Source organism: Drosophila mauritiana, chromosome X, assembly GCF_004382145.1.
Source record: "Drosophila mauritiana strain mau12 chromosome X, ASM438214v1, whole genome shotgun sequence".
NCBI classification, from domain to species: domain Eukaryota; kingdom Metazoa; phylum Arthropoda; class Insecta; order Diptera; family Drosophilidae; genus Drosophila; species Drosophila mauritiana.
In genome coordinates, this window is record NC_046672.1 from 19027703 (window position 1) to 19052902 (window position 25200).

At 46.3% G+C, this 25200-nt stretch overlaps 4 protein-coding genes across 11 annotated transcripts; 2 read left to right on the forward strand and 2 right to left on the reverse strand.

Annotated features, from left to right (window-relative positions):
• Positions 1-469: 469 nt before the first annotated feature.
• LOC117148197 lies at positions 470-16050 on the reverse strand. 8 transcript variants are annotated; one of them, XM_033315473.1, is made up of 8 exons: positions 15934-16048; positions 13377-15692; positions 12950-13325; positions 2969-3689; positions 1920-2795; positions 1668-1847; positions 1404-1605; positions 470-1334 (listed from the first exon to the last, which is right to left on the reverse strand). In XM_033315473.1, the coding sequence occupies exons 2-8, from the start codon at positions 15657-15659 to the stop codon at positions 720-722; spliced, it is 5253 nt and encodes a 1750-aa protein (XP_033171364.1). In that variant the 5' UTR covers positions 15660-15692; positions 15934-16048; the 3' UTR covers positions 470-719. The 8 variants fall into 8 exon arrangements, with proteins under 8 accessions (XP_033171364.1, XP_033171366.1, XP_033171365.1 ...); XM_033315475.1 differs by having other exon boundaries at positions 12950-13172; positions 13326-15692; XM_033315474.1 differs by having other exon boundaries at positions 12950-13099; positions 13247-15692.
• A 558-nt stretch (positions 16051-16608) lies between these two features.
• LOC117148469 lies at positions 16609-19752 on the reverse strand. Its single transcript, XM_033315842.1, has 5 exons — positions 19055-19752; positions 18691-19000; positions 17498-18225; positions 17077-17425; positions 16609-17006 (listed from the first exon to the last, which is right to left on the reverse strand). The coding sequence occupies exons 1-5, from the start codon at positions 19208-19210 to the stop codon at positions 16699-16701; spliced, it is 1851 nt and encodes a 616-aa protein (XP_033171733.1). The 5' UTR covers positions 19211-19752; the 3' UTR covers positions 16609-16698.
• Positions 19753-20956: 1204 nt separating this feature from the next.
• Positions 20957-22626, forward strand: LOC117148278 (flocculation protein FLO11). Its single transcript, XM_033315592.1, has 2 exons — positions 20957-21107; positions 21178-22626. The coding sequence occupies exons 1-2, from the start codon at positions 20994-20996 to the stop codon at positions 22480-22482; spliced, it is 1419 nt and encodes a 472-aa protein (XP_033171483.1). The 5' UTR covers positions 20957-20993; the 3' UTR covers positions 22483-22626.
• A 699-nt stretch (positions 22627-23325) lies between these two features.
• On the forward strand, positions 23326-24276 carry LOC117148564 (S-antigen protein). The gene has a single exon (XM_033316018.1). It carries the CDS (start codon positions 23326-23328, stop codon positions 24274-24276), a length of 951 nt encoding a protein of 316 aa, XP_033171909.1.
• The last annotated feature ends 924 nt before the right edge of the window (positions 24277-25200 follow it).

Genomic DNA, 25200 nt, shown 5'->3' on the forward strand with positions numbered 1-25200 from the left:
ATATATATTTGTTTAGTTCGCTCTGCAAAAATAAATTATATTACATTATGTACCTTAGGTTATGAAAGGCTTACTACTTCCGAAGGGTTAGAGAAAATCTTTACAAAAACAAAACATACCATTAACCCATATTTACCTATAAACAGCATTATTTGCTTGAATAAGCTACATTTTTAAATATACTGAATTAAGATTGATTCCTTATCAATATTATCTAATTTTTAGGAATATAGCGACATTTTCTAAAAAAAGAGCGATAGTGTGTAATTCCAAAAATGAAGTGGAGTATTAGTATGATTTTCAATTATCGGCGGCCCTGACTCTAAACGACATGAAAAAGAAAAGACAATGTAAAAAATATTAAATCGAGTAATTCCTAGTTTAGAGTTAGGATTAGAATAGTACATTACATTACATTAGTGCATATTCTTAGCTTGCTCTATTCTAAATATTAATTATAAACTCAAAATATTCGGCGATTAATACATCCTTATTCGCAGCGATTTTACTTGGTGACATTTTATTGAAGAAATAGATTCTCTGTTACAATCAGATATGAGAACAAGTTAATGCACCAGCAAGGGTCTCAGCCATCTCGATTCTATCTAATAAACGAGTTCGTTAGATGGCTAAGTACTTGTTGCGAATTCATGCTTGGAGTGTGTACGTACAATTTTGAAAAATAACTTAATTTTTTGCTTAGCTGTGTGATTGGTGGCCTACTGCCACAACTCTCCGCCGGCGATTTCCATAGCCATCTTCTTGCGGAAGTAAGGCATTTCCGCCTGAGAGAAGGTAATCGGAGCATTTCGCGTTATATACTCGGCGAACATGCAGCTGAAGACGCCGCAATCGCTGCTATTTCCTTGACGTGGTATATTCTGTGCGTGCTCGACAACGAAACCGGTGACATTCAACGGCTTATAGCGCTTGTCTAGTGACTCTGCTTTCAAATAGTTTACTAGAGCATCAAGCACCGGTTGGTTTGGCCTTCCCATTGAGTCATAATAGTGGATTGTCTGTTTCGGCAAGTTTATGATGGCCATGCACCAGTGGACGTTGCCACAGTGCACTGGCACCGGAATTATCTCCTTGCTGAACAAGTCCACTTTGCGAGTCCAGCGCTTAACGCCTGAATACCCAGCTTGCAGGAGACGGGGCATGAAGAATGTGTTCATGGCGTAAACGGCAGGAAGTTCGCCAGCTCGCTTCTCCGAGCGTTCTGTCAGCATGGACATGTAAAAGTTGATGATCACGTCGTTAAGCCATTCCCCATCAGAAAACGTGAACATGTCGTCGGTAGTTATTTGTAGGTTATATTTGAAAATTACGTTCTGAAATAAGATTTTAAAGCGCAAGCATTAAATGGGTACGAGGACACATCAATATATTCGTTTGCCTACCTTCGTAATGGGAGAAGTTGTCAGTTCGCGAAAGCGAACGTAGTGCTCCTGTGTTAGCGAAATGAACTTGGTCTCATTGTTCTCATCTGGCTGGTCCACTGGCCCGATTTCAAAAAAGGGCCGGTGGGGGGTACCAGACCGGAACATGATTTCCCGTAGTTTCTTTTCATAAGCAATGCGTTCATCTGTGCTGACACTAGCTCTGAAATTGAAAAAAAAAAGGCTCCTGGAACTGGGCATAATTATAGCGTTACAAATATTTACTGTTCTTTGGCTATGCCCAGCAGATGCATGGATGCCCCTTGTCGGCGAATCGCTCTTGCTTTGAAAGTTTCCGCAAAGTCATCCCGTAGGAACACACAGTTGGCAAAACGCTGTTGCAATGAGCCTATTTTGGTGAGTCTGGTAGGTGGTTGAGGTTGTGGTTGAGGTTGAGGTGCCTCACTATTGGGTGATAAAATCAGGATTTTGCATTATTGATAATGACTCACGTTTGGATATAAAGCATTAATTTACATTTTCATGGTTACGTTGGTTTCATTGGTTTTGTTGGTTTCGTTGGCTTCCTTGGCTTCCTTGACCTCTGAGCTATCTTTAGCCGACTTTGGCTCAGAGTCAGAAGAAGTCGAGCAAGTTGAACAAGTGCTGCAGGAAGATCCGCTGCTGGAAGTAGTGGACGAGTGGCTGGCAGAGCTATTGCTAGCGTTTCGCTTCGGCTGTTGTGGTGTTGGAGCCCTGTTCTCGTCCTGGCGGCTGATCAATTTGGCGTACTCCGTTAGCTCACGGTTCGCATGTCCATGTGACGGCGGATGCGAATTCCTTATATTTGATTGGTTGTCATGCAGTAAGTAATAACCGCTCCCGGTTGCCGACTGAGCTTTAGCCCGCTGAAACGTCGGCGGGGTACCCGGTTTGACGCAGCGACTGCCCATGGAATTACTTTGGGCTGCGGTACGGATAAGATCGGTATACTGCTCTTGATCCTTGCGGTTTATCTCGTGCAGCAGAATGCTTCCCTGCACCCGAGCCGATGCGCTGCGCACCGAATGGCTGGAGTGCCCATTTACGCGCGACTCGGCGATGCCATTCTGGCCTAGACGCACCGCATCCGAGTAAGTCATGGGCCTGGATGATGGCCCGGCGTTAGCAAATCTCTGTGACGACTCCTCATCGTCAAATGGGGTGGGTATGTAGGGGGCTTCATTGCGCACCCGGTGCTGCGTGTATACCGGCGGATTAAATATTGAGAGCCGCTTTGAGCTCTGTGGCTTATCCCGCTCGGCCATGGAGTTGTTGGGAATCAGGTCCTCGGCCGTCTCGTTCGTTATCAAGCGGGGAAAGCTGTTGTCCACACGGCGGTACTTGACTAGACGAGGATTCTCTTCTTGGTTACTGAAAGTAGAGAAAAATCATTAGTGGAATTCTCTACATACGAGTAGCAATGAATATGTCTAACATTTGTGATATCAAATTGTCAAATTTAATACTTTCTCCTAAGCGCGCAGGTTTACTTAGTTAGATTTAGAAAAAAAAAAAAATAACAAAATGAGACTTTTAATGCTTACCGTCTTTTCTGTGATAAATAACTATTTTCCGGTTGGCGGCCGGCACCACGACCTTTTCCGTTTTGAGCCTGGAATCCCGTTCCGGTCTCCCTGGAGTCAGTTTCGCTTTCTCTGGAAGTATACCAACCGGATAACATACCACGGATCTTTTTCAATATTTCTAAGCCCATCGAAATTTCTTTTTGGAACTCGATATCCTTCGTGGGGCGTTGGGGGCGTGGTCTTAATTCCTTAGTTTGCTCGAGAATCTCTCTCAGAATGGTGATGCACTGATCGGTGGCCCGGCCTTGTATAGCTTCGGTTAGAACCTTATGGCACACATCGGCCAGCTTCTTGCGCAGAAGGTAAAGTGACAGCCGGTGGTTTGCGGCTTCGGGTTGTTCTGGATCGGCCACCAGACTATCAGAGATCTCTCGAATTAGTTGGAAGGTATTGCGAATACAAATGGTGTTCGGCTCTCCATGCTCAAGTGAAACAGAGTCTGATATATCTTCTGGAGTAGGTCCTGGTTGAGCTTCAGCGTGCGGTAATGGTGTCGCACCCTCAACAACAAAGTTCTGATGCTGGCGGCCTGGGTAAATATTCAGTTCTCCGTCCCGTTGGAATTCGTTTACCTCGTTTGCTGGTTGGACCTCAAAACTGTTCTCCTGCGGTCCTGGTTGAGCTTCAGCGTGCGGTAATGGTGTCGCACCCTCAACAACAAAGTTCTGATGCTGGCGGCCTGGGTTCAGTTCTCCGTCCCGTTGGAATTCGTTTACCTCGTTTGCTGGTTGGACCTCAAAACTGTTGTTCTCCTGCGGAGGCGCAGTTTGTATAGTTTGTATATACTGGTCCTTAGAATAAACCTGGTTAGAGTGGATGGTGAATTCCTGCTGAATTATCTGCCTATTTTCGATATGATCAGATAGTTGCTGACCTTTCTGCTGGTATTCAGAAAAGGGCTGCAACTTCTTCTTTTTGACCTTAGATTCGAACTGGTGGCTTTGCTTCTGGATCTCTGGCACACTCAGCTGATCTTGCTGCTGGAGCTTGAATGGAAATTGTTGGTTCCCCTTCAGAAACTGAGATGCCAGCTTTTGTTTGTCCCCTTCGAATTCGGATGCAAGCTGTGCACTTTGCTCTTGGATCTCTGGAAAATTCAGGTAATGTTGCTCTTGTTGTTGGTCTTCAGCTGTTATCTGCTGGTTTTGCTCCCGGAGGTATTTTGCGAGCTGGAGATTCTGGGCGTGCTCCTGGATGTCAGTTACAAACTGGACCCTCGAAAGCTCGTGAATTTCGGTTACAGTCTGCACTTCTTGGTCTTGATTATCAGATGCGAACTGCGCATTTTCCTGGAGTTCAATAACTACGGTCGGCTGATCTGGTTTCTGTGCATCAGACGTTAACCGGAAACTTTCCTCCTGGATCTCGGTTACATTTTGATGATTTTGTTTGTGAGTGTCAGTAACAATCTGCAGATCTCGCTTCTCGTTTTCAGAATCGAACTGGAGACCTTCCTTTTGGAGCTCGGCTGTTTGTTGATTGTGCTCGGAGATATCAGGAGCAAGGTGGAGAATTTTCTCCGAGAATTCGTTGGCAATCTGTTGTTTTTTCTCCTCGGTTTCAGGTATAGTGTGCAGATGCTGCTCCAGATTATTAGATGCGAGCTTTAAATCTTCAATATCTTCATCATCGATCTCGATTACGAACTGAGGACTTTGTTGTATTTTCTCGTGGATTTCAGATATAGTATACAGATGTTGCTCCTGATCACCAGATGCAAACTTTAAATCTTCATCATCTTCATCATCGATCTCGATTACGCACTGAGGACTTTGTACGTGTATATCAGTAACAACAGGAGATGCAAGCTCCGTAACTTCGGTTACGTTATTATCCTGGTCTTGTTCCTGAATCTCAGCAGGAATCGGGAGATAATCCTCCTGGATCTCGGTTATAGTTTGATGATTTTGTTCCTCAGTTATAAACTGTCGATTTTGCTCTTGAGTATCAGATGAGATCTCGAAAATTTTCACCTGGATTTCGGGGGCAGTCTGGTGTACTTCCTCCTGGATCTTAGTTACAGATTGGTGATTTTGCTCCTGGATCTCTATTACATCCTGAGGACTCTGTACCTGTATATCAGTAATGACAGGAGATGCAAGCTGAAGACATTTCTCTGGGATCTCGGTTAATGTCTGTTGGTTTTGATCCTGAGCTTCAGTTACAATCGGATGGTTTCGTTCCGGGAGGCCATTTTCAAGTTTCTGGTCTTGCTCCTGGATATTATTGATTTGTATTTCGGGGACAATCTGGTGGGTTTGCTCCTGGATATTATTGATTTGTATTTCGGGGACAATCTGGTTGGTTTGCTCCTGGCTCTCAGTTATAATCTGAGGATTGTGCTCCACGATATGTAATACAATCGGTTGATTATCCTCAGGTGCCTGATAGTATACATGGAATCCCGATCCTAGGTTTTGTTGATATAGAACTGGCTCATTGTTGTACTGCTGGATGTAATGTATGACCAGCTCGTTTTGGTCAAGGTCGATCAGTGCATCAACTGTACGGCTGATGCTCGGTGTTGGTACCTTCTTGGGTACAGTTTCAGGCAGTCTTGGTGGCAGTCTTAGCGGCGAATCTATCAATGGACAGTTTTGCAGCTCATGGAGTTGGTGTATTGGCGATCCAGATGGAGAGTAACGCTGATTCGGAACTGGGACACACCGCGGCAGCAGCGGCGAGTAGTTCTGGTTCGGGAACGTAAATCGTGAATCCCCTGGTGGCGAGGAGTACGCATTGGTGTTCAATGTCTCGAAAGTCGGTTCAGTTGGCAATAAGTGCGATGTCGCGAGGCCTTGATTCTCCGCCCAAAGGAGTTGTGCCGCTGCGGCGTTGGGTGCTGCTTCTTCCGATCTACTCGGCGCTACTGGCGAGTTTTCCCAACTTGGAATCGTGCTGCGGCGTGTTTCCGCATTAGAGACGAAGCGCTCAATCACGTTCGGATGAGCTTCTGGCGACGGCGAAAATCGCTGTCCTACTGCCGAACCGACTACTCGGACTGCCGATACATTGCTCCCGATCTGGAGTGCGTATTCGTGTGCGGAATTAGTGGACAAATCGGTGTCCTCGGGAGGCAGCGACATGCGTATGTTCGCTACCGCTCTCACAACGTTTAGCTGCAATCAAATTGAAATTTAATCAGAAACTGCTTTTCCACACGCGTTTGCTTCCAAGAATCGCAAGAAGAAGAAGCAAAAAGGAAAACGAACCGGCAAAGAGCAAGCCCGATTTTGCGCATTTTTCGCTGTTTTTTGCCGTCTTTGCTTGTTGCCGCTTCCGCGGCCGCCGGAAAATGCCGACGCTGCTATTGCACCGCACTGATTGCCCCACCACAAGCTCATTGCAACAAACACTTACCGCTTGACCGTTTTTAATAATTTACACTTTTCACTGTCACTTGAGAAAAATTTGCAACTCAGCTCGATGAAAATTGTAGAAAGAAAGAAAATTTCAGAGTTTCTTTGGCCTACTGGTGCCTTAGTATGACCGTACAAGCGATTGCTCTATAATACCAAGGTACTCGATATCGATATCTGCCAACAGTTTCGGTGAAGGCAGCCAAATTAAGCAGGCAGCTTTTGTCACCCAGCGAATGTAATTACCTACGAATATCTGAAGAAGTAACGGCAATTGGTTTTACTGTAAAAATACGAAAATTCCGGAGAAAAAGGGACATTTTTCGACAATATTTTCTTGATTTACTTACACACCGAATTGTGTAAGAACATACAATTTTTTTTAGTGTGCGATAGATATCTACAAAAAATTAAATTAAGTTATTTTAATCGAAAAAAAAACGCTTTTACATATACATATGTATGTACGTCCACATTTCCAAAGTACAGTAGTCTCGCAGTTTAATGGAAAAATACAAGTACCACTTCAACCTCCGAAGAGATAAGTCGTGCCACTCGGTTTAAAGCCTCGCTTCGCGTAAGCCCAAAACTCTTATCAGCAAAATCAGGATAAACAAATATCAACCACAAAGAGAAAATAAAAAACTTAACAACAAAAACAACAATACCGCTAATCCGGGCTCAAGCCCTTAACCAACAATCATGACAGACCCACCAAACATTTACAAAATTACTTCAAAAACATACCAATCCCAATTAGGCGAACCCAAATTTATAATTATTAAAAGAAAAGACAACAACTCTTTCGAAAGTACTTCACCACTCATCATTAAAAAATCGGTGGACTTTGCCTGTGGAGGAGAAGTTGGGGGATGCAAACGTACAAGAGACGGCAACCTGCTAATAAAAACCAAAAACGAATTACAAGCCAGAAAACTCCTAAAACTAACAAAAATTGCAGATGTGGATGTAACAGCAAGTGAACATAAAACATTAAACTTCTCTAAGGGAGTTATTTACTGTAACGACCTTAGACACATCGACGAAGACACAATTCTACAAGAACTAAAACCACAAAAAGTAACTGAAGTAAAAAAAAATGATGAAACGGCAAAACCCCAACTCTAACTCCGACACCAACAACATCACATTAGTTGAAACTGGACTAATAATTATAACCTTTGAATCGCATAAGCTCCCCGAGATAGTACGAATCGGGTACGAAACAGTCCGAGTACGAGACTATATTCCACTCCCACTTCGATGCAAAAAATGCCTCCGCTTCGGTCATCCAACACCCATATGCAAAAGTGTAGAAACTTGCATCAATTGCTCAGAAACAAAACACACAAACGACGGAGAAAAATGCACAAACGAAAAAAACTGCTTAAATTGCCGAAACAACCCAGAAATTGACCATCAACACAGCCCAATTGACCGTAAATGCCCTACGTTCATAAAAAACCAGGAATTAACAGCAATTAAAACCACACAAAAAGTTGACCATAAAACTGCCCAACACATATATTTCGAACGTCACGGCTTCCAAACGAAAAACACCTACGCCAAAACACTTACAAACGGCACAACCCAGAGGACAACAAACACTCCATCACCTAATATTCACACAAACACAACCCAATCACAACACCAAAATCCGCACCACACACCCACATCAGCAGCACAAAACACTTCATCTAAGACACCAACAACTGAACCAGCCAAAACAACCTTACTATCCAACCAACCACACCAACACCATCACCAACACAGCTACGACAAACTAGAAGACATGGATACCGACTACACACCTACCTAGAAAACCATCTACGGCATACTCATCACAACTCACAGAAGACCTACAAATAAAAATCTTCCCGAAAGATAAGTCCAATAACCTATCCATAAACCTTAAAGCATCGAAACTAAAGGCCAAAGCTCTAAACAAAAACAAGCACACTAAAAACAGCGACAGCGAATCCATATAGAACCTTAAACTCTACACAAAACCTAAACTGTTAACACTACCTTTAAGTAAGTTATAAGCTTTAATTTTCTCACAAATGTCACTAACTACAATCCAATGGAATCTAAAAGGATATCTAAACAACTACAACCAACTCCTTATTCTAATCAAAAAATACTCCCCACACATAATTTCCCTCCAAGAAACCCATATACAATACACTAATAACATTCCAACCCCAATAAACTACAAACTATTAACAAATATTGCCACCAACAGATTTGGGGGCGTAGCACTACTAGTGCATAAGTCAATACAACACACTGTCCTCAACATAACAATCGATATAGAAGCAATAGCCATAAATATAGAATCTAAACTTAAATCAAACATATTTTCCACATACATTTCTCCGACCAAAAACATAACTAACCAGACACTCCATAACACATTTAACATACAACAAACACCCTCTCTAATTACGGGAGATTTTAATGGATGGCACCCATCCTGGGGCTCCCCAACAACAAATAAACGAGGAAAAATAACTCAAAGATTCATTGACAACAAGCACCTTATCCTGTTAAACCACAAATCTCCCACACACTTTTCAACACACAATACATACACACACATAGACCTCACACTCTGCTCTCCAATCCTAGCCCCCCACGCCAAGTGGAAAATACTAAACGATCTTCACGGTAGCGACCATTTCCCTATTATCACAACACTATTCCCAACAACCAATCCACAAAAATTCTACAGACCCTTTTTTAAACTCAAAGAAGCCAACTGGGAGCAGTTCGACGCACTTACCCACCAAACCAACAAGAAATACCCCACCTCCCACAACGTAAACAAAGAAGCCGCTCTAATCAATAGAATTATTCTTTATAGCGCAAACCTCTCCATCCCACAAACCTCACCTAACACACATCCATACAGGGTTCCATGGTGGAATAAACACCTCGACCAATCGACCGATACGAAAAGAAAAACAACTTGCCTGGAAAAAACTAAACCGCACAATTACTGTTGACAACATTCTAGACTATAGACGCAAAAACGCAATATTTAGATACAAACTAAAAAAAAAGGAAAAAAGAAGCTTCCAGCTCTTTCACCTCAACCATCCATCCCACTACTCCCTCACCCAAAATATGGGCCAATATAAGACGCTTCTGCGGACTTAACCCAGCAAAACAAATTCATGCCATCACAAACCCAGTAAACAATGAGACTACATTGGCTAGCAACGAAATTGCTAACATATTCGCACAACACCTTTCTGACCTTTCCGGCGACTGGAACTTTTCAGAGGAGTTCCGGAACAATAAATATAGAAATAACCTACATCTCTACACCCCCTCTCCAATAGCCCAAACCATAGAAGAGAACATAACTTATCTAGAACTTAGCTCAGCACTACAAACATTGAAAGGATGTGCTCCAGGACTAAATAGAATCTCTTATGAAATGATCAAAAATAGCTCCCACACAACAAAAAACAGAATAACGAAACTACTTAGAATCCTTAAGAAAGAACAAACATCTCCAGACCAATACAGAAAATTATACGAACACACAAAGAATAACCTCAAAACACATAATTTCATATTCACGGACGGTTCAAAAATTAATTACACAATATCATTCGCCATTACAACGGAGACAGACGTCTTGAAATACGGCATACTGCCCCCATATTCATCCGTCCTCACCTCCGAAACAATCGCCATCCTAGAAGCCATAGAACTTACTAAAAACCGAAGAGGCAAATTTATTATCTGTTCCGACTTCCTATCAGCAATAGATTCAATTCAAAACACAAATAATAACCACTTTTACCCAAGCAGAATACGATCGCTAATAACGCAACACGCACATAAAATGAAAATAATGTGGATTCCTGGCCATTCAGGAATAAAAGGAAATGAACTAGCCGATCAAGCTGCAAAATCAGCAAGCAGTATGCCACTTATCCTCACCCCAAACATAAATACCACAGATATAAAAAAACACCTTAAAGCCGGCCTTGCGACAAAACAGAAAGAACACATAATAAACTGCAGTCCATGGTACCAATCTATTGACACGAACACCTCACACACATGCGATTACCTTAAACAATCCCACCCAAATTGGACCAGACTCGACCAAATAAAAATAATACGACTTCGACTAGGACACACAAACATATCCCACCAACACTACCCAAATCCCAATTCAATACCAACTTGTCCGTTGCGCCAAGGTGACATTTCTTTAAACCACATATTAAACTCATGCCCATCCCTCCTACAAGCCAAGCAAGATATATTTAACAACACCAACCCTCTAGACCTTCTTAGCAAACCCTATCCAGATAACATACAAAAACTGATACTTTTCCTCAAAAAAACTAAATTATACCACAAAATCTAAAAACAAAACAGACATTTGTACATAACAAGCCAGCAATAAGTTACCAAATTAGATATTAACTAAATTAAGATATAATAACATTGTAAATAAATATAGCTGTAAGCCCCGTAGCTAATGCTATACTATCTAAGTTAGTCTAGTTTTGTAAACTATTCTATCTATCATAATAAATAAATAAATAAAATAATGGAAAAATAAAGGCTTCTGTAGAAAGAAGTTCATTAGGGATATTTTATAGGCCAGCATTCCATTCTTTTTTCGAATTGATAGTACTTTTATCGATAGCTTATTAGATTTAAGTTTAAATTTATGTTGCGTATGTTGTTTATATATTTATTTATTAATATCACTGCACAAATACAACAACAACGTCAGCCACAGCAGCAGCACACACACACACATATACGATGCCTTGTTGTGTGAAAGTGCACGAATTCTTCAGTCCCGGGATCTCGGCGTTCTTCAGCGCATGGTGGCTGACCGCCAGTCCGGGCAGCACCGTCAGGCACATCACGTAGCATACAGCTGCGGCACCAGCAGCGCCTGCTGTAGCGGCATGGCGATCTTGTCCAGCAGATTCCACCACAGGTGCGTGGTCCATGCACGCGACATCCGCCGGATGCGGCGCTGACCTTCGAGCTATCTTTAACCGACTTTGTCTCAGAGTCAAATAAAGTCGAGCAAGTTGAACAAGTGCTGCAGAAAGATCCGCTGCTGAAAGTAGTGGACGAGTGGCTGGCAGAGTTATTGTTAGCGTTTCGCTTTGGCTGTTGTGGTGTTGGAGCCCTGTTCTCGTCCTGGCGGCTGATCAATTTGGCGTACTCCGTTAGCTCACGGTTCGCATGTCCATGTGACGGCGGAAGCGAATTCCTTATATTTGATTGGTTGTCATGCAGTAAGTAATAACCGCTCCCGGTTGCCGACTGAGCTTTAGCCCGCTGAAACGTCGGCCGGGTACCCGGTTTGACGCAGCGACTGCCCATGGAATTACTTTGGGCTGCGGTACGGATAAGATCGGTATACTGCTCTTGATCCTTGCGGTTTATCTCGTGCAGCAGAATGCTTCCCTGCACCCGAGCCGATGCGCTGCGCACCGAATGGCTGGAGTGCCCATTTACGCGCGACTCGGCGATGCCATTCTGGCCTAGACGCACCGCATCCGAGTAAGTCATGGGCCTGGATGATGGCCCGGCGTTAGCAAATCTCTGTGACGACTCCTCATCGTCAAATGGGGTGGGTATGTAGGGGGCTTCATTGCGCACCCGGTGCTGCGTGTATACCGGCGGATTAAATATTGAGAGCCGCTTTGAGCTCTGTGGCTTATCCCGCTCGGCCATGGAGTTGTTGGGAATCAGGTCCTCGGCCGTCTCGTTCGTTATCAAGCGGGGAAAGCTGTTGTCCACACGGCGGTACTTGACTAGACGAGGATTCTCTTCTTGGTTACTGAAAGTAGAGAAAAATCATTAGTGGAATTCTCTACATACGAGTAGCAATGAATATGTCTAACATTTGTGATATCAAATTGTCAAATTTAATACTTTCTCCTAAGCGCGCAGGTTTACTTAGTTAGATTTAGAAAAAAAAAAAAATAACAAAATGAGACTTTTAATGCTTACCGTCTTTTCTGTGATAAATAACTATTTTCCGGTTGGCGGCCGGCACCACGACCTTTTCCGTTTTGAGCCTGGAATCCCGTTCCGGTCTCCCTGGAGTCAGTTTCGCTTTCTCTGGAAGTATACCAACCGGATAACATACCACGGATCTTTTTCAATATTTCTAAGCCCATCGAAATTTCTTTTTGGAACTCGATATCCTTCGTGGGGCGTTGGGGGCGTGGTCTTAATTCCTTAGTTTGCTCGAGAATCTCTCTCAGAATGGTGATGCACTGATCGGTGGCCCGGCCTTGTATAGCTTCGGTTAGAACCTTATGGCACACATCGGCCAGCTTCTTGCGCAGAAGGTAAAGTGACAGCCGGTGGTTTGCGGCTTCGGGTTGTTCTGGATCGGCCACCAGACTATCAGAGATCTCTCGAATTAGTTGGAAGGTATTGCGAATACAAATGGTGTTCGGCTCTCCATGCTCAAGTGAAACAGAGTCTGATATATCTTCTGGAGTAGGTCCTGGTTGAGCTTCAGCGTGCGGTAATGGTGTCGCACCCTCAACAACAAAGTTCTGATGCTGGCGGCCTGGGTAAATATTCAGTTCTCCGTCCCGTTGGAATTCGTTTACCTCGTTTGCTGGTTGGACCTCAAAACTGTTCTCCTGCGGTCCTGGTTGAGCTTCAGCGTGCGGTAATGGTGTCGCACCCTCAACAACAAAGTTCTGATGCTGGCGGCCTGGGTTCAGTTCTCCGTCCCGTTGGAATTCGTTTACCTCGTTTGCTGGTTGGACCTCAAAACTGTTGTTCTCCTGCGGTCCTGGTTGAGCTTCAGCGTGCGGTAATGGTGTCGCACCCTCAACAACAAAGTTCTGATACTGGCGGCCTGGGTAAATATTCAGTTCTCCGTCCCGTTGGAATTCGTTTACCTCGTTTGCTGGTTGGACCTCAAAACTGTTGTTCTCCTGCGGAGGCGAAGTTTGTATAGTTTGTATATACTGGACCTTAGAATAAACCTGGTTAGAGTGGATGGTGAATTCCTGCTGAATTATCTGCCTATTTTCGATATGATCAGATAGTTGCTGACCTTTCTGCTGGTATTCAGAAAAGGGCTGCAACTTCTTCTTTTTGACCTTAGATTCGAACTGGTGGCTTTGCTTCTGGATCTCTGGCACACTCAGCTGATCTTGCTGCTGGAGCTTGAATGGAAATTGTTGGTTCCCCTTCAGAAACTGAGATGCCAGCTTTTGTTTGTCCCCTTCGAATTCGGATGCAAGCTGTGCACTTTGCTCTTGGATCTCTGGAAAATTCAGGTAATGTTGCTCTTGTTGTTGGTCTTCAGCTGTTATCTGCTGGTTTTGCTCCCGGAGGTATTTTGCGAGCTGGAGATTCTGGGCGTGCTCCTGGATGTCAGTTACAAACTGGACCCTCGAAAGCTCGTGAATTTCGGTTACAGTCTGCACTTCTTGGTCTTGATTATCAGATGCGAACTGCGCATTTTCCTGGATTTCAATAGCTACGGTCGGCTGATCTGGTTTCTGTGCATCAGACGTTAACCGGAAACTTTCCTCCTGGATCTCGGTTACATTTTGATGATTTTGTTTGTGAGTGTCAGTGACAATCTGCAGATCTCGCTTCTCGATTTCAGAATCGAACTGGAGACCTTCCTTTTGGAGCTCGGATGTTTGTTGATTGTGCTCGGAGATATCAGGAGCAAGGTGGAGAATTTTCTCCGAGAATTCGTTGGCAATCTGTTGTTTTTTCTCCTCGGTTTCAGGTATAGTGTGCAGATGCTGCTCCAGATTATTAGATGCGAGCTTATAATCTTCAATATCTTCATCATCGATCTCGATTACGAACTGAGGACTTTGTTGTATTTTCTCGTGGATTTCAGATATAGTATTCAGATGTTGCTCCTGATCACCAGATGCAAACTTTAAATCTTTATCATCTTCATCATCGATTTCGATTACGCACTGAGGACTTTGTACGTGTATATCAGTAACAACAGGAGATGCAAGCTCCGTAACTTCGGTTACGTTATTATCCTGGTCTTGTTCCTGAATCTCAGCAGGAATCGGGAGATAATCCTCCTGGATCTCGGTTATAGTTTGATGATTTTGTTCCTCAGTTACAAACTGTCGATTTTGCTCTTGAATATCAGATGAGATCTCGAAAATTTTCACCTGGATTTCGGGGGCAGTCTGGTGTACTTCCTCCTGGATCTTAGTTACAGATTGGTGATTTTGCTCCTGGATCTCTATTACATCCTGAGGACTCTGTACCTGTATATCAGTAATGACAGGAGATGCAAGCTGAAGACATTTCTCTGGGATCTCGGTTAATGTCTGTTGGTTTTGATCCTGAGCTTCAGTTACAATCGGATGGTTTCGTTCCGGGAGGCCATTTTCAAGTTTCTGGTCTTGCTCCTGGATATTATTGATTTGTATTTCGGGGACAATCTGGTGGGTTTGCTCCTGGATATTATTGATTTGTATTTCGGGGACAATCTGGTTGGTTTGCTCCTGGCTCTCAGTTATAATCTGAGGATTGTGCTCCACGATATGTAATACAATCGGTTGATTATCCTCAGGTGCCTGATAGTATACATGGAATCCCGATCCTAGGTTTTGTTGATATAGAACTGGCTCATTGTTGTACTGCTGGATGTAATGTATGACCAGCTCGTTTTGGTCAAGGTCGATCAGTGCATCAACTGTACGGCTGATGCTCGGTGTTGGTACCTTCTTGGGTACAGTTTCAGGCAGTCTTGGTGGCAGTCTTAGCGGCGAATCTATCAATGGACAGTTTTGCAGCTCATGGAGTTGGTGTATTGGCGATCCAGATGGAGAGTAACGCTGATTCGGAACTGGGACACACCGCGGCAGCAGCGGCGAGTAGTTCTGGTTCGGGAACGTAAATCGTGAATCCCCTGGTGGCGAGGAGTACGCATTGGTGTTCAATGTCTCGAAAGTCGGTTCAGTTGGCAATAAGTGCGATGTCGCGAGGCCTTGATTCTCCGCCCAAAGGAGTTGTGCCGCTGCGGCGTTGGGTGCTGCTTCTTCCGATCTACTCGGCGCTACTGGCGAGTTTTCCCAACTTGGAATCGTGCTGCGGCGTGTTTCCGCATTAGAGACGAAGCGCTCAATCACGTTCGGATGAGCTTCTGGCGACGGCGAAAATCGCTGTCCTACTGCCGAACCGACTACTCGGACTGCCGATACATTGCTCCCGATCTGGAGTGCGTATTCGTGTGCGGAATTAGTGGACAAATCGGTGTCCTCGGGAGGCAGCGACATGCGTATGTTCGCTACCGCTCTCACAACGTTTAGCTGCAATCAAATTGAAATTTAATCAGAAACTGCTTTTCCACACGCGTTTGCTTCCAAGAATCGCAAGAAGAAGAAGCAAAAAGGAAAACGAACCGGCAAAGAGCAAGCCCGATTTTGCGCATTTTTCGCTGTTTTTTGCCGTCTTTGCTTGTTGCCGCTTCCGCGGCCGCCGGAAAATGCCGACGCTGCTATTGCACCGCACTGATTGCCCCACCACAAGCTCATTGCAACAAACACTTACCGCTTGACCGTTTTTAATAATTTACACTTTTCACTGTCACTTGAGAAAAATTTGCAACTCAGCTCGATGAAAATTGTAGAAAGAAAGAAAATTTCAGAGTTTGTTTGGCCTACTGGTGCCTTAGTATGACCGTACAAGCGATTGCTCTATAAAACCAAGCTAATCGATATCGATATCTGCCAAAAGTTTTGGTGAAGGCAGCCAAATCATAGCAGGCAGCTTTTGTCACCCAGCGAATGTAATTACCTACGAATATCTGAAGAAGTAACGGCAATTGGTTTTACTGTAAAAATACGAAAATTCCGGAGAAAAAGGGACATTTTTCGACAATATTTTCTTGATTTACTTACACACCGAATTGTGTAAGAACATACAATTTTTTTTAGTGTGCGATAGATATCTAAAAAAAATTAAATTAAGTTATTTTAATCGAAAAAAAACGCTTTTACATATACATATGTATGTACGTCCACATTTCCAAAGTACAGTAGTCTCGCAGTTTAATGGAAAAATAAAGGCTTCTGTAGAAAGAAGTTCATTAGGGATATTTTATAGGCCAGCATTCCATTCTTTTTTCGAATTGATAGTACTTTTATCGATAGCTTATTAGATTTAAGTTTAAATTTATGTTGCTTGCTTATAGTTTATATATTTATTTATTAATATCACTGCACAAATACAACAACAACGTCAGCCACAGCAGCAGGACACACACACACACACACGTTGCCTTGTTGTGTGAAAGTGCGCGAATTCTTCAGTCCCTCAATCCTTGCTCTGGCAGCAGAAGAAGAGGAAGTTCCAGAGCAGCGTGGTAGCTCCGTAGAGCGCGCCGGCCAGTCCCACGGTGGCCTGGAAGGAGTACCGCTCCACCACCCAGTGGGCCAGCGCGCCCCAGAGAAGAACCAGCAGGCCGTTGGTGAAGTGCACCGGACGGCGGATGGCCGTCCAGTTGGCCCGCGTCATGCCCATCTGGAAGACCAGCTCCTGCAGAAAGGCGGTCACCACCTGGCCGAATCCCAGCAGCACGGCGGACACACTGAGCAGCAGCTTGGAGGTGGAGAAGCTGATGACTGGGGGCGAAACAAAAGAAGGATCTATTGATGGCCAGGGAAAGCTTGAAATGCGTATCACATGACTCACAAATCAGCGCCAGGCACTTGCAGATGCTGCCCAGCGTGTGCCACTGGAGCTTCCGCTTATAGAGGCTCGTGCCGAAGCGGGGAGTCATCAGCGAGAAGCACATCCATGGGAAGGCCAGCAGCGAGAAGAGGAACGGGATCTCGGCGTTCTTCAGCGCATGGTGGCTGACCGCCAGTCCGGGCAGCACCGTCAGGCACATCACGTAGCTGAAGATGTCCGCCGAGAGGAGCAGCGTGGTGGCATACAGCTGCGGCACCAGCAGCGCCTGCTGCAGCGGCATGGCGATCTTGTCCAGCAGATTCCACCACAGGTGCGTGGTCACCGCACGCGACATCCGCCGGATGCGACGCTGAAAATGAGGAGCATACGGAAAGGTTCCAGATCCGGTCACCATATTGCACAAAGCCTGCGGACTACTCACCAGGTTGGCATAGTCGGGAGGTAGGGGTGAGGAGCTACCTGTACCAGTTCCAGTTCCCGTTCCCGTGCCCACAGGATGCTGGGGCGTCAGTGGATAGAGACGTCCATTGGACAGGGACTTGTGCGACATCTGCGAGGCGGACATGGCGTAATTGTCGATGGTCGCATTACTCGACCGCATCATGGACACCGTCTCGTCCTCCTCGGGTATGATCTCCATGATCTCGACCCCGTTGGGATTCACATACGTCACGTACGCCTCATCGGTGGCCAGCATGTAGTTGCTGTGCGTGTCCACCACCACAGCGGCGGCGACGGCACCACTGGGCGTGGCCATTTCGGTGGTGGCCGGATTCCGCCAGGAGAGCATGTCCAATCCGTCCAGCTGGTCAGCCACCAAGTTGGCCGCCAGTGCGGCTCGCAGCGGCAGTGCAGCAAATCCCGTCTCCGCCTTGATCACCGATATCCGCTTCGTGGTGAAGGCATCCTCGCGATGCTTGGTAATGATCAGGCTCAGCGGGATGAGGTTCACCAGCAGGGCGGACATCAGCACGATGGACTGGGCGGTGCCGTACAGGGTGCGCAGGCTGGTGAACACGAACGAGAGGAACAGCTGGCAGAAGGCCTCGCCGCACAGGTGGATCGTCTTGCGGACGTACTTGTCCTCCCGCGGACGCACTGCCTCCAGGATGACGTGCGTCTTCCACAGGTACAAGCTGGAACCGATACCTTGGACAAGGGGATAGAATGTAAGTGTTTAATTTGCCGATTTTCCGATTTCAAAATCGAACTTAACTTTAACTTAAGTTTCACATCATTGAATCTTTAACAGGGTGTGCTAATCTATCTCCTTGCGGCATAAAACTATGAAATTATTGAGTTCCTTATATTTGTATACATAAACAAAATCGGACTGATAAGGCGTGCAGTGTAATAATGACGCCCACCAATATACATACGTGATAGATACGTGATATATTGGGTATACGATAAGCGACTTATTATCACAGCGAAGCTGTCGTTTTATTTTAATAAGTTTGAATAATATCCAAAACTTTCTCTTAAAAGTGCACACACAACTATGTTTATAAGCACAACTGTACGAAAGGCTTCCCGCCTTTTTGGACTTGAGATTGCGGATGACAGATGAGTAGGCAAAACTGGTTACGGATGACTGAATCCCAGGTAACTTACCTGCAAAGAATCCGTAGAAGACAATGGCCACCACCTGTGTGGTGGTGGTGACCACGATCCAGGCGGAGGAGAACAGGATCCCGCTGACCATCAGCGATACGCAGGCGATGAGCGTGGCCAGGAGGAAGACCCGTCGGTACTGCGTCGTCTCCCTCGATCTGCCACTGTACTCTGTGTCCAAGTGCTCCATGATCGAGCGGCAGAGCTCGCCGGTGGCCTGGTAAACGATCGCCGGCCAGATCCTCAACACCAGATCCTTGTCGGACTCCACCACGTTCCCGTACAGATAGGCGGGAGTGGCCAGGAAAGCCTAGATCTCAACGGAGTTAGAGAGACATAATGATGGCATATACCATGTATTTACGTGTATGGCGAAGCCGCAGAGCATGTACTTCTGCTGGATGTGCTTCTTGACCACCCTGCGTCTCTGGATTCCGGCGGTGGCTCTGGCGGTGGGTCGTCGCACTGGACCGGAGGCAGCCACGCCCACGCCCGCCCCGCCGATCGCTGAGGTTGCCATCTAGCTGGCTGTACCAATGTGCGGCTACGCGGACTCTGCTCGATGTGGACTAGATGGACGACTAGATGGTTAACTCGGGGAGCTTGATCCGTATCCGTTCGCTGGGCGCTTGGAATTTTTGTGTGCGCTCCGTCTAGCCGCTGGCATTCATCATTCACCAAACCCCAAAAACCGTTTAGATAATGGGCGCTAGCACACACATATGGAGCACACACGAGCGGTACGGACCAGTACCAGTACCAGTACCCATACCCGGAGAATCGGAGAACCGGAGAGGCAGGCTGATAACATCGGGCCTCTTATCACGACGATATACCACAGAGATATCTCTGTCCACACACTGCACAAGTGTATCTGCGCAGCTGCGTATCTACGTATCCGTGTATCCATAAAGCCGTGTATCCGTGAGATTAACGTCAGATATGTAAAACGTTTGCCTGCAATTCAGTCAGCGCGCAGCGGCGTCAGCGCCGGATTATGTTTATGGCCGCCAGTTGGAGCAGATAAATGGGTACTGGGCTGGACATACATATACAACTGTACACCTAGATCGACAGACACCTGGTGGGTGGTGGTCGCCCAGAACGGCTAGCAAGGTCACCAGGCTTCCGATTGACCCCATATCGCTTACGAATCGTGTTTTTTATGGAATATACATATGTAACTCCAACGTAGATATGCGCTTATCGGTTCCAAAATATCCACTAGATTGCACTAGATAGGTGACCCAAAACTGCGTACTATATATATATTCCACTGTTCATCACGTATTATATTAACCGTTTTGTTCAAGCCAATCGTTTATATTCTTCCATATTTGGATTTGCCAATCCAAAGATTCCATCTTTCATATTATGATGGGCAAATCTTGGTATTTTGGCTTTTTGTTTAAGAGCAAAGTGACTCAGAAGGGGGACATGGATAAATATAGATAAGGTGTCACCATGCGATTAAGTTGTACATCACGGAGTTTCTTTGGGTGCTAGCTCATAATGACGACAAAGTTCCAGTTTCTTTAAATAGAGACCCGTACTTCAGGCAATAATATGTATGTACAAACCATGTTTCGTTCATTTTTATCAATGGAAATAGTCCTGTAAAGATAACTTTTACAGTGGATCATAAGTTACGATAATCATTTAAGCCTGCGATTTTATACTGCGCCTATTTTGTAAACAATAAAAGAAAAGCTACCAAATAATTTGAGTTATTAACGATTATGAACTCAGACTCCAAATGATCCTTCTTAACGAAAATCCTGTTAAGCTGCGCAGCAATCGAAGGTCACCATGGTTCGCAGATTTGGGATGCGTCACTACCATTGTTATGGTTCTGCTCCGGGAAAGATCGGCAGCAAAAAACAGTGGCGGCGAAGGGAGGAAGACCGGACAAACACGTTTATCTGGAGCTGCCATGACGCCCACTTGACCTCCCCCCAGATTTAGCCGACTTATCTTTACACACTTCCGTTTCACATCCGCGGGGGCATGTGGTGCGGGTTTACAACTGTATTTTGCAACCCCAAGAACCCTCCGGCGACGTCAGAGCGGGGTGAAAAACAGCCAGATATTTTATTTGCACCATATACGGAACGTATCTGGCTGCCTGTCTATCTGCCAGATACAGATACGGACACCGGCACAGCTACCGGGGAGGTGCGAGGTGCTAAGCCCGATAAGGCCCGCCACCACAGCATCCCCGACGGATCGGCCAGCTATATAATCGCCCGTATTCTCGGCTAGCAGCTCACACAACGATCGACCGACGTTAGCCACTGGCAACGATGACAACGACCACATCACCTAGAGAAACCACACAGACCACCTTTACGGTTCGCAAGATGACGGGCCGGCGAATGTCTAAGCTATCCACAGTCCTGCTGTTCTGCGCCGCCTTGGTAAGTTTCACCGGAGGACCCGAGTTAGGCCGAGGATTAGGCCGATACCTGACCATTTGCTAACTTGCAGCTGCTGACCAAGTCCTGCGGCATCCTGGCGCTCAGCGGCGACGGCTTGCCCCAATCCCAGGATGTGGGCCAGGCGGAGCTCTGGAGCGATGCCACCACCACCATCATTTCGCCCAGCGAGGAGAGCAGCGGATCCGGTGGCTGGGAACTGACCACGGAGGCGGACCCCACCATACCGAGTGAGGAAACTACTGCTGGCAATGAGGAAACCACCGTTTCCGAAGAGGAGACCTCCACGGACGCCTCTGGAGATGTAGAGACCACCACTGCTGCGCCGGAAACATCACCAGCTGACCAGGAGAGCTCTTCCACTCCCGAGGAGACCACTTCCGCTCCCGAAGAGACCACATCCGCTCCCGAGGAGAGCTCTTCCGCTCCCGAAGAGACTACTTCCGCTCCCGAAGAGACCACATCCGCTCCCGAGGAGAGCTCTTCCGCTCCCGAAGCCAGCTCTTCTGCACCCGAGACCACTGCTGCTCCTGAAGAGACCTCCTCCGCTCCTGACCAGACATCATCTGCTCCCGAGGAAAGCTCTGCTGCTCCCGAGGAAACCTCATCCGCACCCGAGCAGACATCTTCCGCTCCCGAAGAAACATCTTCCGCTCCTGCAGAGCCAGAGAGTTCTAGCTCTTCCTCTTCAGCCAGTCCTTCCACGCCGGCAGGTACCACCATTGCACCCACCCCGCCCACTTTCAAATGCCAGACGGCAGGACTGTTTCCGCACATCAGTGGCGATTGCAGCCGTTACCACAACTGCCTGTTGAATCCTGTGCTGCGACAGCTGCAGGACATCGAGCTCACGTGCCCGGAACTGACCGTCTTCTCGCCGAGCCTGGGCAGATGCGTGAGGGACTTGGCCGAGTGCCAGGCGGAGAGCTTCCCGTGCCTGTCCGTGGGCAGATTTGCCGGACTCGATGAGACCTACTACTACAGCTGCGTGGCCAGTTTGCAGGGCGGCTTCCACAAGTTCATTGTGCGCTGCTCCAGTGGCCAGAGGTTCGAGCCCCTGATCGGAGGTTGCTGGCGCTACGACTGGACGCAGATCGTGCCCGGACAGGAGGCGACCGAGATCAGCGACCTGGCTGCCATCAAGCGGGAGCTGAAGCTGTACAAGGCCGAGGCCAAGCTGCGGCTCAAGGCCCAGAAGGAGCAGGAGAAGCTGGCCAAGAAGCAGCAGAAGTTGGAGGAGAAGGCCGCCAAGAAGGCCGCCAAGGAGCAGGCCAAGCAGCAGGCGAAGGCCGAGAAGGACAAGGCCAAGGCCGAGGCCAAGGGCGAGTCCATCGAGAGCGCTGAGTCCGCGGAGTAACTGCCTCCAAATGGCGATCTCCGAGCCCCACGCTCCTTTTCTTCAGATAAGCCCTTCCATCTATGTTGGTCCCTTGCTCTAGTCTAGCGAAATTATCTTTCCTTATTTTTTTTGCTTTGTGGCGTAAATAAATATTAAAAAATACGCGTTTGTTGTTAAAATTTGTTTGTTGTTAAAATAGTAAAGCTTAACCGCCTTATAAGGTTAAAGTGTGAAATCTTTTAAGATTTGTGTAGTTATGATAACCTTTTTCTCCAGAGTTAGTAACTTAGTCTAACTTTCTTTATCTGAACTAAGCAAACTAATGGTTTTGTTTTTCAGAAGCTTAAGCTTTTTATAAGTAGAGAGGAAACGTGGTAAGGTGAAAATATTCCAGTCTACGGTTATATGTATGTATATGCAAGATGTTTAAATACATCTTTAAAATACACAGTAGCAAGTAAGAAAATAATTGTTTATATAACAAGAACTATTCGCTGTGTAAATCTGAGGAAGTTACTATTTAGTTTTAAGGGATTTCGACACTTTATTTATGGACGAAACGCGTTTGAAAGGAGCTCAAACATGGCAATTTCCACTACGGAAGAGATACGTCTCCTCGAGGGCAAGGAGATATGACCGGGCTGACATTTATAATGATCCCTTATCTGAAGCTTAGTCACCGGGCAAGACTTTCGGCCACCACTATCGACATGCCCACGAATTCTGTCTTTATCAGCTAATCGTTGGTCATCTAGAAGATTGCCACCGTCGCTCTTTGGCCCTGGCTATAAAAGAGCCGGGCCGATTGTCCGGTCAGTTAGTCCGTCGAACCAAGTGCCGAAAAGCGAAACCCCAAACGATATGTTCAAGCTAACGATGCTGATGGGCCTGGCCCTCGTCCTGGCCCCTTCAGCGATCCAGGCCAAGTCCCTGTGCCGCAGCAGCGGCTACTTCGCCCTAGTGGATAACACACCCGACTTCTATGCCTGCCAGTCCACCGCCTACGGTGGCTACTCCATGCGCTTCCTGCGCTGCCCCGCTGGTCTGGTCTTCAGCTCCTCGATGGCCCAGTGCGTCCAGTCCATTGATGCTTTCGAGGCTCGTGATGGCAGCAACATCGAGAACCCCACCATTCCGCCGAGCAACCTGGATGAGAGCACCACCAATAAACCAGCCACTGAGGCACCTGGCACCACTGAGAAACCAGCTACGGAGGCTCCTGGAACCACTGAGAAACCAGCTACGGATGCTCCTGGAACCACTGAAAAGCCCGCCACCGATGCTCCCGGCACCACCGAAAAACCAGCTACTGATGCTCCCGGCACCACGCAAGAACCAACCACGGAGGCACCTGGAACCACTGACAAACCAGCTACGGATGCTCCTGGAACCACCGAAAAGCCCGCCACCGATGCTCCCGGCACCACCGAAAAACCAGCTACTGATGCTCCCGGCACCACGCAAAAACCAACCACGGATGCACCTGGAACCACTGAGAATCCAGAAACTACTGATGCTCCCACTACCGACGAGCCGTCGACCGCTGAGACCAGTACCGATGAGCCCAACACCGAGACCACTGGAAGCGGCGACGAGACGACCACCAGCGACGGCGGGGTAGCCACCCCCGAGGACAATGTGTGCGCCACCACCGGCATGTTCCCGACGGGCAGCTGCTCGCAGTTCATCGTCTGCAGCTTCGCCGACGGGGGCGAGCTGAAGGCCTACACGAAGAAGTGTCCCGGCGAGATGCAGTTCGATCCCTCCGAAAGAGTTTGCTCCGCGTATTACGACTGCAACGCAAGAAACTAAGCTTGGGATGCCAGGGGGAATCGAGAATGGATGACGGTGTGTCCATTGCGTGGGCTGCAAACGAAGCGGAGTAATAAAAGCAGTCCAAACCCAAATTTAATCGAGCTCTAGCTTTTATTTACTTCATAACTTTACTGTTTTGTTCCTCACGAGTGATTGCCTTTTTTTCTTTTTTTTTTTTTGAAGTGAATAAATTCTAGTTTAATTATTATTAATTTATTGGAAATCATATCTGGCATCTTGATGGGTTGTCAAGTGGTGGCGAGTGACGCCAATTTCGAGTTCAATTCCATTCGCATTATCCATCGGGGCGATAAGAAGGCATCCTATTGGGCCTCCACTATCTTATCGCCAGTCATTAATCATTCCAGCTTGACCAATTCCCGAGTGACAAATTAGCCTCGCAGAGATGTCGCCAAATCGATTTCGTGATCACAAGTCACAAATCACAAATCAAGTGTCGAACTTCGAGTCACACCATCCGTCCAGGAAATACTTCTTACATTTCGGCCAAGTAAGTTGTTTTCGTTTTTGGGGCCTCATCCATTGAACTTCAGCATGGTAATTTTCGTGAAAATTATCTAATCTCTGCTACTTTCATTCATCTTTCTCAGAAGACTCTCTTCGCCGACTGGCATTTGTAGATTTAATGCAGGGATTTACCACTGAGTTACTGCAGCCGAGTCTTGTCTTTTCTGCAATGAAATTGAATAACTTTTGTAAAATTTAGCCATGCCGTAATTTTGTATATTTTAGCTCTCATAATTGAAAAATAATAATTCCTCGACCTCGTCCAAAGGCCTTTTCCAGTTCCTGGAATCATATCTTATCCGTATTTTATTTAATTGTCATTGATCGATGAATCTTAATATAAACTTTTTATTGTTTCCTTGTGTTGAATCCTATTGACATCTATTAGCTCAG